Source organism: Jaculus jaculus, chromosome 2 (genome assembly GCF_020740685.1).
Source record: "Jaculus jaculus isolate mJacJac1 chromosome 2, mJacJac1.mat.Y.cur, whole genome shotgun sequence".
Classification (NCBI taxonomy): Eukaryota; Metazoa; Chordata; class Mammalia; order Rodentia; family Dipodidae; genus Jaculus; species Jaculus jaculus.
In genome coordinates, this window is record NC_059103.1 from 112476773 (window position 1) to 112491377 (window position 14605).

Sequence of the window (14605 nt, forward strand, 5' to 3'; positions counted from 1 at the left end):
TGCCTGCAAAGCCTAAGGACTGGTGTTTGACTCCCTAGATCTTATGTATCCCAGATGTACAAAGGTGAGGCAAGTGCAAGGTGGTACAAGTGTTTGATTTCAGTGGTTGAGGCCCTGGAAGTGCCAATTCTTTCCTCCTCCTCCTCTCTCTCTCTAAAATAAAACACATACAGGTAAATGTGTGGGATCTCAGAAGATGACAGATGTTATCAAATGAAATAAAGCAAAGAAAGAAATACCATTTAAAGTGCTGGTCAATGTGGGGTGAGAAAGTGTGACCTTTTCTGAAAGGTTTAAACTGAAGAGCCTCTTAAGGAAAGGAAACTATTGTGTAGTCTGTACTTACCATAGAGAAGGCTGTGCAAAGAATGTAAAACTTCAAGGGATGCAGAAGAGCTGGATGATTCCCATGAAACATCAGTACTCAAAAGCAATTTTTTTGGTCCACTATCCCCACACGTAAAATAGTCAAGTACAAGATTGATCACATGACCAGGGAAATATACTTTTATGGTGGAAAAGAGAATGAAACAAATCTAAGCAGTACAAATGCATGGACACAAGTAACAAACCAGCTGTCTTGGAAGTTTTCCAAATATATATATTTTCCCAATCCTTTTCCAGAGTCTATAATGCAATGCATTGTAGAGAAATGCCCAGTTACTTGGTCAATTTGAGAAAGTCTCACTCTGATATATTTGTGTAGCTTTAATGAATTTTGAGCATATTCCTCAAAGTTTCATGTCATGGAACATTGGTCTCCAGTGCTGTGGCGTGAAATATGGTGGGGCATTTAAGCTTGGGCCTTAGCAGGAGGAGTGTAGTGTCTTGGGAGATCTGTCTTTAGGAGGGATTAAGGTAGGTATCATGGAATCCCTACTTTGTTGTTGTTGTTTTTTTACAAGGTAAGGTCTCACTCTAGCTCAAGCTGACCTGGAATTCACTCTGTATTCTCAGGGTGACCTTGAATTCACGGCGATCCTCCTACCTCTGCCTCCCAAATGCTGGGATTAAAGGTTTGCACTACCACATCCGGTGAATCACTACTTTTTAATAATAACAAGTTGTAAAAGTGAGATGATGTGGCTGGCAATATGGCTCAGCAGTTAATGATGCTTGCTTTTAATTCTTACCAGCCAGTGTTTAACTCTAGTCACCCACATAAAGCCAGGCACCAAAAGTGCTGCATATGTATGGCATTCTGTTGAAGCAGTAAGAGATCCTGGTATAACAATATACACACACTAAATAAATAAATAAATAAATAAATAAATAAATAAATAAATAAATAAATAAAATTTTTGAAAAGTGAGCCCAATCCCCAAAGCATTATCTTTTCTCCAATTTTGAGATGTGATCTTTTTTCCCCCTCATGCATCATGTACATGTAACACAAAGCTGATGCTAGCACCATGTCTTTAAACCTGCACTACAGTGAACTAAATTACCTTTTATTTTTAAATGCAGCTAGCCAATATTCAATATTTTGTGATAGTTTCAGAAAGCTGTCAAATACACCCTCTGTTGTTGACTGAAAAGAAGAAAAATCATACCGGTGATTCCATTGGAACAAAGTGAGCTCCAGATTGCTGATATTTTGTAAATAATATCAAACTTGTTACTTTCCTTTTATGTATGCATTTACCTATGAATTCAGGTTGAGTTTATAGAAAGAAATTTAACAACAAAGAAATTCACTTAAAACCAACTTTAAGCTTTGCATTAACACATAAAACTAAAGGAAAGGCAGTTAGAGTCTAGAATTTTGTCAAAAGTAAAGAAAACCAATGAAGTAAGTCTATTATATCTTTAAAAAAAGTAAGGAAAATAGACTTAGGAAATCAGTACACAACTCTAGGAGGTGATGATTGGTGTGACTATGAGGCTATGACAAAAACTCTAGCACATCTGTGCATCTTGAGATATCGGAGTGAAGTAATTGAGTCAGTTACTAGTTCAGTAAATGAAAGTACCTGTTACGATCTCATGAGCACTTACCTCACTGCTTTTATCATGAACATTAGGGGGAAAAAAGCTTTAAAATAAAAAATTAGTAGGGATTAAGCTTTATTACAAAGAACAGAGGTGAAGTGTTGAAGAGAAATGAGGGAAGGTAATGTATAAACATATAAACACATGGGTGAAGGAAAACAAGAAGTCATGAGAACATCATGAGAAGTTAGCTTTGGAAGAAAATCATAGTTTATTTGAACTTGCTATACTATTTTCTAGACTCATTTAAATTAACTAGATAAATTTTCCACCAGATAATAGGGTTTTCTATTTTTCAAATTTAACCATTTTGGGTGATTGGGTGCTCTATGTTTATATGTTTTTGTCTAAACAAACATGAAATTAAATGTTACTTTGTGATAGTTATATAATACTAGAGAAAAAGACTGATTGCTTCTTGGCCTTTTGGCTAAGATCAAGTGAGAAACAGACTCATGATGGATTTTTAGATGAAAATGATACTATATCAACATATTTGGCTCATACTACAATTAAGTATGCAAAATATCAAGCACTTTAAGTAAAAGTTTAAAGGTATTTTGTTCTACATCCATATTTCATTTTGTAAGTTGCATTAAAATATATGATTTTAGAGCTGGAGAGATGTCTCAGTGGTTAAGGCGCTTGCCTGCATAGTCTTAATAACCCAAGTTCAATTCCCTAGTACCCACAAAAAGCCAGATACTCAAGGTAACAAAGGCATATAAAGTTCATTTGTAGTGGCTGGAGGCCCTGACCTCCCCATTCTCTCTCCCTAGCCTCTCTTCTATCTTTTCTCTCCTCTCTTCTCTTCTCCTCTCCTCTCCTCTCCTCTCCTCTCCTCTCCTCTCCTCTCCTCTCCTCTCCTCTCCTCTCCTCTCCTCTCCTCTCCTCTCCTCTCCTCTCCTCTCCTCTCCTCTCCTCTCCTCTCCTCTCCTCTCCTCTCCTCTCCTCTCCTCTCCTCTCTTCTCCTCTCCTCTCTTCTCCTCTCCTCCCCTCCCTTTCTCTTCCCTTCTCCCCCTTCCCCCCCCTTCTCTCTCTCTCTGACAGGCAAGATGGCACACACCTTTAAACCCAGCACTCATGAGGCAGAAGTAGGAGGATCACTGTAATTTCAATACCAGCCAGAGACTACATAGTGAATTCCAGGTTTAATTAGCTAGTGGGAGACCCTAACTCAAAAATATAAAAATAAAAAAGACATGATTTTGTTTTTTCAGTACATTACAACCATTGCCATATACATTAGAAAATATTGGGTACATTGTGATTTTTTTTTCTCAATGGTTTCTGAACAACAAGAAGGTTTCACATAAGTGATTATATTTCTCTGCTTTTGAAAATCATTTTATTTTTACTTACTCTATATGCTTATGAATTTCTGATGAAGTGTACTCAACTTCATTAATTCCCAAATTAAAATTGTTTAATCATTGGACTTCATAAAGTGGATTTTTATTTGCAGATATTTTATGAGCAGAATATTTCTACCTATACAGTTTTATTTATTTTCCACTGGCACATTCATATATAATATTTACTTGGAAAAGAATTTGGATTTATTTGTGTGTATAAATTGTGTGGAACTAAATGAGTTTTGAAAGTATATTTATTTCAAGAAGTAAAATTATTTGTTACCTAATACAAAGGTAATTTCAAAAGGAAAAGAAAAGGTAGCATTGGATTTAGGTAACTTTTTACTGTGTTTTCCCACAAAGTCACCAGTGGTACTATCCATTGCACCCTTTTCCTTCCACATACACTACAGTGTTATTGTCAGCAATATTTCAGAGTGAGATGGAAGTAAGGACAGCTAACTCCATGTCCCGTGGAGAATCACATGAAACAGTATCTCTTCTGACTTCCTTCTGCTTAAGACTTGGACTTCACATGCCTTATTAACCTGCAGACAGATTGTATGTCCTTTCTGGCTACACTTTTCCATGTTCTGTGAAGCAACCTTGAAAACTTTCTAAACTGTTTTCTTCCTATCATAGCTTTACTAGGTGACTTATAGTTGGAATAAATACATTTATGCTCATAAATAATTCACTCTCTTTTTTTCTTTCTTTCCTTTGTGTCTTCCATGCTCTCTCTTCCAGATTATTAGTTTATTAAATGTTTTCACACCTCAGAAAACGCTGGAGGAGTTCCAAGATGTGTAAGTAACAAAACCACAAAGGTGGTAGAAGAAGGACGAGCGTAGCCCTCACTTGGATAGCTCAAGGGGAAATGACAAATAATAAAAGAGATGAAATCCCTTATAGAGATCTAAAGGATCTAAGAGCTGGGATCAAATGAGAGAACCAGTGATGAGAAACAGCTGCAGTGTGACTTCCTGCCGCTCAGTGAGCTTGTTCCATGTGTCTGCTCAGTAAGGAACCTAGGGAAGTCTTGCTTGTTAATTTGTTATTATTAATTAATTTATTGATAGTTCTGAGATGGGTCAATTTACTTGACAATTATTAATAAAATTCTCATGATAAAATTGCTTTCTTTAGCTGGGCATGGTGGTGCATGTCTTTAATCCCATCTCTTCAGGTGGCAGAGGTAGGAGGATCCCCATGAGTTCGAGGCCACCCTGAGATGACATAGTGAATTCCAGGTCAGCCTGGGATAGAGTGAGACCCTACATCAACCCCCCCCAAGAAATTGTTCTTTTTAATATTTTATTTATTTGAGAGCAAGACAGAAAGAGGCAGAGATAAAAATAGAGAGAGGAGGGGTGACAATAGATGCATGTGCCCCCTTGTGCATCTGGCTTATGTGGGTCCTGAGGGAGTGTTGAACCGGATCCTTTGGCTTTGCAGGCAAATGTCTTAACGGCTAAGCCATCTCTCCAGCCCTGATAAAATTATTCTTATTCTCTTTATTTTTGTGCTGCCTCTGTAAGAAAATATATAGAATTAAAATAGCAAAATTCACAGGAGGGGATGTGATGCAAAAACACATTTCCTCTTAGACTCAGCTACTGTGAATTTGTAAAAGTAGATGGCCTAAACGTTATTTTTTTCTTATTCACAATCATACTACTCAGGAGAGAGGCGGAAAATGCTGAGAAAAGTGAATGAAGATGAAGGTCAAAACTCCATGGGTGTGACTCATTCATAAATGCTGCTTCTGTTAACAGCTGGGGGTAGAGTTGCTGCAGTTAATGTTTTCATAGTTCTGATTCAATCATGCTATGCAAATCAGGGAAGGCCAGAAAACTTACAAAATGAGTAGAGGACCCTGACACAATTGATGGCCCTTTTAGATCTGGTGTTCTGGAACTAACGTTGTGGATTTACCTTCTAGTTACTTAGTAATGGAACTGATGGATGCCAACTTGTGTCAGGTGATTCAGATGGAGTTGGACCATGAACGAATGTCTTACTTGCTGTACCAAATGCTGTGTGGCATCAAGCATCTCCACTCTGCTGGCATTATTCACAGGGTAAGTATTCTAGGTAGCAGGCTGAGTGGAAAGAAAGAACAACTGCAGATTTGTTTCTCTACTTAGGCTGAATTGGTCAAATACAATGTACTTCCTGATTTCTTTGATGGTGGGATTTGCACACAGATAGCTCATGTGCATGAGAAATATTTGTCTGTGCTGAGGTGGACTCTGGTGTTACATCTCAGCTCACTGAGGGTCATTTTCTGAGAGGCCATGTGTGTTCTCTCTCCTGCTCAGCTTGTTTCCACAGTTTATTTCTGATAGCATGGCAATGGCTACCCTCGTCTGCTCTTCTGTCAGGCCTAGAAATGACATGCAAACTGAAAATTTTATGGTGAGCAGAGGAGAAACCTTAAGAGACAATAAATGGCATGTTAAGTTCATTTTCCTTAAACTTCTTCACAACATGGGGCTAAATTATAGAAAAAAATAGTTTTCCTCTGAATTTACAATCTTTGAAAGGGTATTTTTAGAAATTTAAAGCTAATTGTAAACTTCTCTGTAGCAGTCATAATATGCTTTATATAGGGTCCTTCAGGCAAGTGGAATCAACAATGTTATTGTAAGACTGCCCTGTTGATTGATTAAAAAAAACACAAGTTCCAGTGGATGTTAACATTGATTTGTTCCCTTACTTGTATTGTCAGGACTTAAAACCAAGTAACATAGTGGTCAAATCAGATTGCACATTGAAAATTCTCGACTTTGGATTGGCCAGGACAGCAGGCACAAGCTTCATGATGACTCCATATGTGGTGACGCGGTACTACAGAGCTCCTGAGGTCATACTGGGAATGGGCTACAAGGAGAATGGTAGGGTTGACCGTGGAGCAGGGTGAGAATGATGCATGCTTTAGGTAGCAAGGCACGATGTTCTTTTCCATATATATAAATTTTTCAAAAATGAGAACTGCCAGGTTTCATATTTAAAGTTTAAAAAAATACCAGTAGGAAGAATCACTTATTAAAAATGTGATGGATGGTTCTGAGAAGTAAGATTTTCTACAAGAGCACTAAAATGTTGTTGCTGAAAATAATTGTAAATGGAGTATGATTAAACAGTCAAGTGGTTACTGATTAGTAGACATGCCACAGACACTGACAAAACATTTTAATGTGAGTTGCAGCTTAGATCAGATGAGTGTGAGAACAAGAAGAAAGAATATTTATTTAACCATTTGGCTTTTATGTAATATCCTAGGTTGATGGCTGTGCTCCTAGGGAGACTAACAAAAGCCCTTGAAATTGGAATCACAAATCCTTGGAATCAGATTCTTCACAAACACTTAATGAATAGTGAAGTTGGAATAATTCAAGTCATTCAAATTTGATAAAAGTTTCTTAACATAGTAAAATGTTCTATAAATATTTTTAGGGTAGTGCTTTCCTAATAAATTTTTATAAATTCTAGAGACCATAGGAAATTATAGTTATTATTATTTTCATAAAGAAAATATGGTATATATGAACACTTTTAGAGAAGGGTATAGAAAAAAATCTTTACAATGAATTAAAATTGACTTTGATTGACCAAATATAGGATTGGTAAAATGTCTATTAGAAAGCCTTGCATTATTTTATGTTGAATGCCTCTTCTAAGAAGTGAGGCATATTAAAGCTCTATCACATATACTTAGAAATTAAAATAGCTTTGTTAGGATTATCTTTCTCTTAAATATACATGTATGTGTATATTCTGTATTCACTGTGACTTTAATACCTGTGTTTTAGTCTATTTTATTAACTACCTATCAAACTTCCAAAATTTTGTTAAAGTAGTTATCATTTGCATTTTAAGTATATTTGCCACAATGTACATTTAAGAAAGTCTCATTGCTGTTTTAGTTAAAAAATATTTGTGTTACCGTTAATTTTAGCCAATAAAATTAGGCTTTTTTACAGAAGAAGGGCGATGTCAGGTTCACCTTGAAGGCTAATGTCAGTGTTCTCCTATCTTTTGGCTTAGAAGAAGTAAATGGATGCCTTCTCCCAAGGAACTCTAACGTACATGCTCTTCACACATTAATTTATAAAAATTGAGGACCAAGAAAAGAGAAGCCTAAGACTAAGGGTTGTAGTTAACAGTGATATATTGGATATTTTGATCTAACATTTAAAGTTTATGTTTATAAATTATATTTCAGTTTAAAGATAATGAGGAAGGAGCTTTGAAAGTTCCCAGTTTAATAAATTGATACATGTTTGATATGTGCTAATTACCCTGATTTGATCATTACTAAATGTATTCATATGTCAAATGCCACACTGTACCAATACATGGGAGTATATCTGAAAGAGAAAACGAATTAAAGATGTGTATAGCCCAGGAGTCAGAATCTACCTATTTTGGCTTTTCAGCTTTTGGCAATACAGACAATCAGTACGGTATTCCAACCCTTTTTTCTTTCTCACTCGAAAGCCTTACAAAGGGCTGCTGTAGTTTTTGGCTTTGGTTCATGCACAGAGAAGATGCCTAGCACCGTGGTGCTGTCTTCCACCTGAGCAGAAGAAGGTTATCATGCAGAAAATCCTGCTTGCTCCCGCCTCAGGCATGCCCAGCTGTACCATGTACCTTACCCCACCTCCCTTCCCTACAGAGCAACCCAGCCCAATGTTTTTGTTCCAAAGTTCCCTATGTCTAGCAAATGGGAAGTTGGAGGAGGGTTAAGGTTGGTAAAAAGAAGGTGAAGTATATTTGGTGAACAAGAATGACAACTAGGAGATGAATGTGTGTACTTGAATCTTAACACTTTCAACTCTTTTTTCATTGCTAAATGACTTTTTTGTACATGTGCTAATTCATCATATAACATTTTCCTCAAAATATTTCAACTAGAGTCAAAACTAAATTCTTGATAGGATAATTTCTGAAGGAAAAGCGGGTATATAATATCAGGGATTCCCCTTCATCCAACTGCAAAGCTCTAAGCACTTCTTCATTTCTTAGAATTGGGTGTATGTACCCTAATATGGACAAAGGAGTGCTAGCTTGTTGCCCTATTGCACAACAACTGAATAGGATATAAAATAACAGCAGTCACTCCTATATGAAGTTGAGACTTTTTTCTACATGCAATAAATGACATCACAAACCTCTTGGAGCCCTTTAGCTTACACTAGCTATGAACATACTTTTGGTTTAGCTAATGCTTTTTTGGAACAGTGATATGTCCAACATGCAGCTATGGAGACATAATTGTAGACATCCATGGAGCAATGGCTCTAAATATTAACTTGAGGTCTGCTAGACACTGTATTATAGTATAGTGTGGGTTTGAACTCATCTTTTGGCCACATTTGGTGGGAGGCGAGAGGTGTGCTTTCTAATCATATGGTGCTTTTCTTCCTCTCTCAGAGGTCCGTTATCACAGTTAACTTTACTTTCCTCCATTTTCTTCACTTCCCTCTCTCTCCTGCTCCAGTGGATATATGGTCTGTGGGATGCATTATGGGAGAAATGGTTCGCCACAAAATCCTCTTTCCCGGAAGGGACTGTATCCTTGTACTTTGGGCTGTAGTTTTACTTGTTTTGTTTTCTCACCCTTTAAACATAAAATGGCTTTTCCAGGAGAGGAAAGATAGAAGCAAATCCTGGGTAAGTGGGGTGCATATAGAAAAGTGATAATGGCTGTAATCTGACCAGCACTGCACACTGCCTGGCAGAGTGATTTCTTTTAATTAAGTTTTAATGTGCTTTTTCTTCTTAAATTACTTTCTTCCCTGCAATCCAAAACAGCAATACTATTTTTCATGAATACAGACCACCAGACCCCAAATAATTAAAATACATCTTTATAATTAGCAAACCAGCCACTATTTGTGAGTCATTATTCCATCTGCTCTCTAAAACTACATTTGCTTCCACAGTGTTCAGGCATGGTTTACCTACTAGTTGACATCCTAAGTTTCTATCTATGGCTTCATTGATTTGAATTACTCATGACACTATACATTCAGTCTTAAACAGGTCACTGTAGCATATCCTCCTTAAAATATGAATTTTCTCACTTAAAAATCATAATTATTATTCAAATTGCTGGAGACCAGGTAGGTGAGTTTAAAATAGGCTTCACTCACTTGGCTTGAGATGTACCATAGAAGTAGGTAATTGCTTTTCCAACCAATTTCAGAAGCAGTACATATTTAAATTCTACCACTGACCTTTCCAATAGAATCTATCAGAAATTTTCTTGAGAGCTATCTATGGGTTAGGATGACTAAATAAAATGACTCTTTCTTAGTGAACCAAAAGTTCACTGTCTAGTAGGAGTGCACATTTGTGCTGGTCATGTGTTTATAACAAGGTTTACAGATTAATAGGAGAATATTCAGTAACAATGAAGAATTACCTTCGTAATGAATACAAGTTTAAGATGAAATTAAAAATAACAAGACTAATAATTAAACTACAGTGTAAACTTATGTAATTTGTTTTAGAAATTGATGATAAGAAATGTGGTAGATAACTCTATTAATCATTTGGTTAGATTGAGAAAGTTATACTACACTGAGCAAATTTTTATTATGTAAGAAATATTATTATTTAATTTCAATTGAACAAGGTCAATGTTTCCAAAACAATGTGACCAAGACAATGTCAAACTAGGGCTAATATTAAAATGGGCATTATTTTTTTTCTGCTGGATATTAAGGTATTTGCTATATTCCACTAGTAATCTAAAATAATAGTATTTTCTAGCCTTTTACTCTCTAACAGAGAATATATGGGCAAATGTTGCTTTTTGGCATTTGAAATTATAGACTGACCATGTTGTCTTTTTTCAGATGTTAGCTATTATTAATGACTTCATATTGATTATGTAATAAGTGATCAATTTTGAATGTATTGAACTAAACATAAGCTGTTAAAATTAGTTTTCCCAATTTCTTCTTCTTCTTTTTGAATGTTTTTTTTTAAATTTTTTATTTATTTATTTGAGAGTGACAGACACAGAGAGAAAGACAGATAGAGGGAGAGAGAATGGGTGCGCCAGGGCTTCCAGCCTCTGCAAACGAACTCCAGACGCGTGCGCCCCCTTGTGCATCTGGCTACCGTGGGACCTGGGGAACCGAGCCTCGAACCGGGGTCCTTAGGCTTCACAGGCAAGCGCTTAACCGCTAAGCCATCTCTCCAGCCCCTTTTTGAATGTTTTGAATAAACACTAGTAAGCTTAAAATTACATCGAAGGCATTTTATGTGTATCTATTATCTAACATGTTGGGTCATGCTGGTCTGGAATATGAGATAACTCCATGGCATGCTTTTATTTATATAGTCCATCCAAAATCATAATTTGCTTCATATTCAAATTTCATGTAACTACGTTGGAAAATTTCCTTCACTTTAGGTTACTTACTTGTAGTTAGCAGATCAATTGCACAGGCAATATAGTCAATGTGAGCAGTATTATAATTCACACTTACATTTCGATGAACTGATCTCATTTACAAGCAGGAACTACTGTCTTTGTGCCCTTGCTTTTGGGGTATAATGCATTTCAAATAAACAGACAAAAAGGAAGCTCTCAAGCACTCCTCAGAGCAAAGCTTCAGAGCCATGTCTCTCCAGCGTACGTGCTGGCAGGAGAAGAAATGACACAGACATTCTATCTCCATGTGACATTGCCGTTCCAGCTCACTTGGTTTCCACATAGTAAGGTTGTTCTCTCTGACTTAATTTAGTTCTCCGCATATTTCTCCTATTTTAAATCCAATATAATTAGAGTAAACAAAAAATAATTTAAACTAACCCCTTAGCAAAATAAAGATCATCACATAATTGATAATACAAGGTTTTTCCCCAAAATTATTCTTTCAAAGGTTCCTTTCTTTGTTTTGTATTAGGAAAAATGTTTGGAACTGAAACTGTAAAAAAATAATCAGTGCATCAAATTAGTATATTTGAGCTATATGACCCTAGAATTAAATCTCAAATACAAAAAGGTAGATTATAAGAAGTTTTTGCATTCCATATACCTTTATTTCATGTGGTCACTAATATAGACTATACATCTTTGATAACCTAATGCCATATGTGATATTGAGCCTTCAAGAGGACCTGAAATTAGAAGGGAGAATTATAAAACATTGATATTTAAATTGCTTTTATCTTACAGGTAAATTATTACAAGTGAAATGAGTTAGAAAAAGATGTCTTCTGAAGATGTTTCCCTTTGGACTTAAGTTCTTAGTTCATTTTTTACATATATTTAAAACTGTGACAATTTTTAAGCCATGACATGAAAAACCATAAACTAAAATATAGAAATCCCTTTAAACAACAGAAGAGCATGCTTTCTAGATTGTGAAAGAAATTGCTTCATTTACCTCTAAGAAAAATCAGGTACTTGAATTAGCCTCAATAAACCAATGAAGAAACAGAGATAGAATGATTTACAGGAAGAAGACTTGTGACAATTTTATCATAATGAAATAATTCTAGACAATGTTACAAGAAATAGCAAGCAAACTTTAATGAATGTTATTTGAGATCTTTACTACTTCCAAGATCTAGAGACTCACTTAGAAATAAATTTATTTATAATTATTAAATATTGATAGTGCTAAATCTATTCTGAGGTAGAAATAAGTAGTCTGTCACTACAATCAGCATTGCTCTCTCTTCCTAAAACTGCTTAATCTGAGCCCCAAGCAAAAGTAGCTTTTACAAATCAGCAAATCTCATGAATTTGTTACTAATGACTGAAGTTTGTAACTTAAACTATCTTTACATTTAAAGACATTGTGGGCTTTTATGGCAACTGAAATTATCCAGAGGACATCATAGGGTAGGTTATTGATTGCTAGAGTGTTAGTATGATAAGTACAATTTAAAAAAACCTATTTTTATTTATTTATTTGAGAGAGAGAGAATGGGTGTGCCAGGGCCTCCAGCCACTGCAAACAAACTCTAAATGTGTGTGCCCTCTTGTGCATTTGACTTACATGGGTCGTGGAGAGTCGAACCTGGGTCCTTTGGCTTTGCAGGCAAGTGCCTTAACTTCTAAGCCATATCTCCAGCCTGATAAGTACAATTTTGAAAAATAAAAAAATAGGTATTTGCATTTCCACTAATTTTAAAACTATTTTAATATTCAAAAACTTATTTTAAATTTAAGTTTACATTTATTATATGAAGTTTTTAAATTTTCTTGTTTATTTTATTTATTTTGGAGTGACAGACAGAGAGAGAAAGAGGCAGATAGGAGAATGGACACACCAGGGCCTCCAGCCACTGCAAACGAACTCCAGATGCGTGCACCCCCTTGTGCATCTGGCATACGTGGGTCTTGGGGAATTGAGCCTCGTACCCGGATCCTTAAACTTCACAGACAAGCACTTAACCACTAAGCCATCTCTCTAGCCCCTAAAGTGTTTTTTAATCATGTATAAACTCTTACACATTCACTTTTAGATAGTTTTATGATGAAAACGTCACAGCATATAGGCCTATAAGTTGTCACATATTTTTTTCAACATTACTAAACAGGTTTTGACACTGACTGAATTTCATGTAAAAAGCTATTAATATGACAGTTCTGTTACTTTACAGAGTACAAAGAACAACATATTATACCTTTCAGCTTGGTTCTATTCTTTCTAGTAATAGCTTATAGTGAAGAAGTTTTAAGATGCTTGGTAAGAAGACCATTCAGGCTGTGTTCTTTCACTCCCTGTAAGTCCTAACAAGGTAGCACTGTCCCCTTGATTACCCAAGCATGACTGTGATTTTCATGAGCCCTGAAGCCTGCCTCTTAGATAATATACTCTACCTCATCTTTTCCATTCTATTTCAAATGAAAGGAGCTCCTTTAAGCAAGCCCCATTATGGTTCTTCCTTTAGAGTTCTTGGACAGCATTCTCTAGCTCTGGGTGGTGACAAAGACAATTAAAGGATACTCATTTGAAAATTCTAGGTCTCAAGTGTATTCATTCTTACTAAAGCTGACAGTAGCTAAAAGCCTCTCCTCTTGTCCTTCCTTTCGCAAACACAAGAAATTTTAATTAGAATGAACAAGATAGACATATAATCTTGCCAGAGAATGAAGGTCTGAAGGAGCAGGAAAATGTTTTCGCAAAAAGTACATTTGAAGTAATAAAGAAAACATCCTCATATTAATAGAAGTTCATATCTTTTAAATTTTGGAACATGACAATTAGGACTAATTAAAGTAAATGAACGAAAACTACAGATAGTAGACTGCCACATTTACCTAATATATTGATATTTCTTATCTCTGAACTCTGAAATAACAGTGCTTATATCCTAATAACTTTGCTATTAATACATTCTTTTATGATCTGAGTCTATTACTTAATATTAATACAAGTTTTTCTTAAATGATGTCAAATTAATGATTTTAACTACATTTGGAGTATAAAATTCGATACTCATTCTTTCCTATCCATAAACACAGTGTAGTAATAATTAATATATGTTTATGAATGAGATTATCAATTCATTATTTATATTTGTTTAAAAGATTTATTTTATCCACAAATTTACTTACTACTCCTTAATTATTTTGTGAAAATATGAGACAAGAGTCACTATAAGTATAGCTGGAGATTCTAAAAACAAGTTAAATAGGAAGATTCAAGGCAGAAATCTTCCTCTGAGTTCCTGTCAGTGTAATATTTCATAGTGTGTTTCTAGAATTGCTATTTATGTGATATACTTAGGTTTATATGTAAAACTTAAATGTTCTCAGTTCATTTAGGAATAGTAGTAGTCTTATAATTTCTACTTTAAATTGATTTTAATACATAATGCATTTGACAACTAATGCTCTGATTTTTCAAGAAATGGTCTGATTTTGGAAAACTAACATGTCTTCTTGCTTTTGATATTTACAGTATTTGGTGAGAGAAAACATATGAAAGCATTCTGTCTGAATTCTATGCTGTGAAAGTAAATTTGTGTTAAAGAAACAAGCAGAATGGTTCCAGAAAGCATGCTACATCAGTTGCATTGTTTCCTATATGGGAGACATTTTTCAGTTAGTTGGATAGGAATTCACTGTTAAAGTAATCTTTCTTTCCATTGCTGTGACACAAATACATTAGATAGTCAATTTATAAGGAGAAAAAATTTATTTTGCTTTAGAGTTTCAGAGCTTTCAATCCATATTTTTTTGTGTTTGGGTCTTTGCTGAGGCAGAACATCATGGCTCC

General features: G+C 35.3%; 1 protein-coding gene across 7 annotated transcripts in view; it reads left to right on the top strand.

Annotated features, from left to right (window-relative positions):
• Positions 1 to 14605, top strand: part of Mapk10 (mitogen-activated protein kinase 10) — a 302698-nt gene that overhangs the window by 219575 nt on the left and 68518 nt on the right. For 6 of the 7 annotated variants that reach the window (XM_004661594.2, XM_004661591.2, XM_004661593.3 and 3 more), the window contains 4 exons: positions 4095 to 4153; positions 5290 to 5428; positions 6079 to 6244; positions 8854 to 8925. In XM_004661594.2, the coding sequence (XP_004661651.1) occupies positions 4095 to 4153; positions 5290 to 5428; positions 6079 to 6244; positions 8854 to 8925 (436 nt within the window). The remainder of the gene's footprint in view (positions 1 to 4094; positions 4154 to 5289; positions 5429 to 6078; positions 6245 to 8853; positions 8926 to 14605) is intronic. The other variant, XM_004661592.2, reaches the window with a different exon arrangement.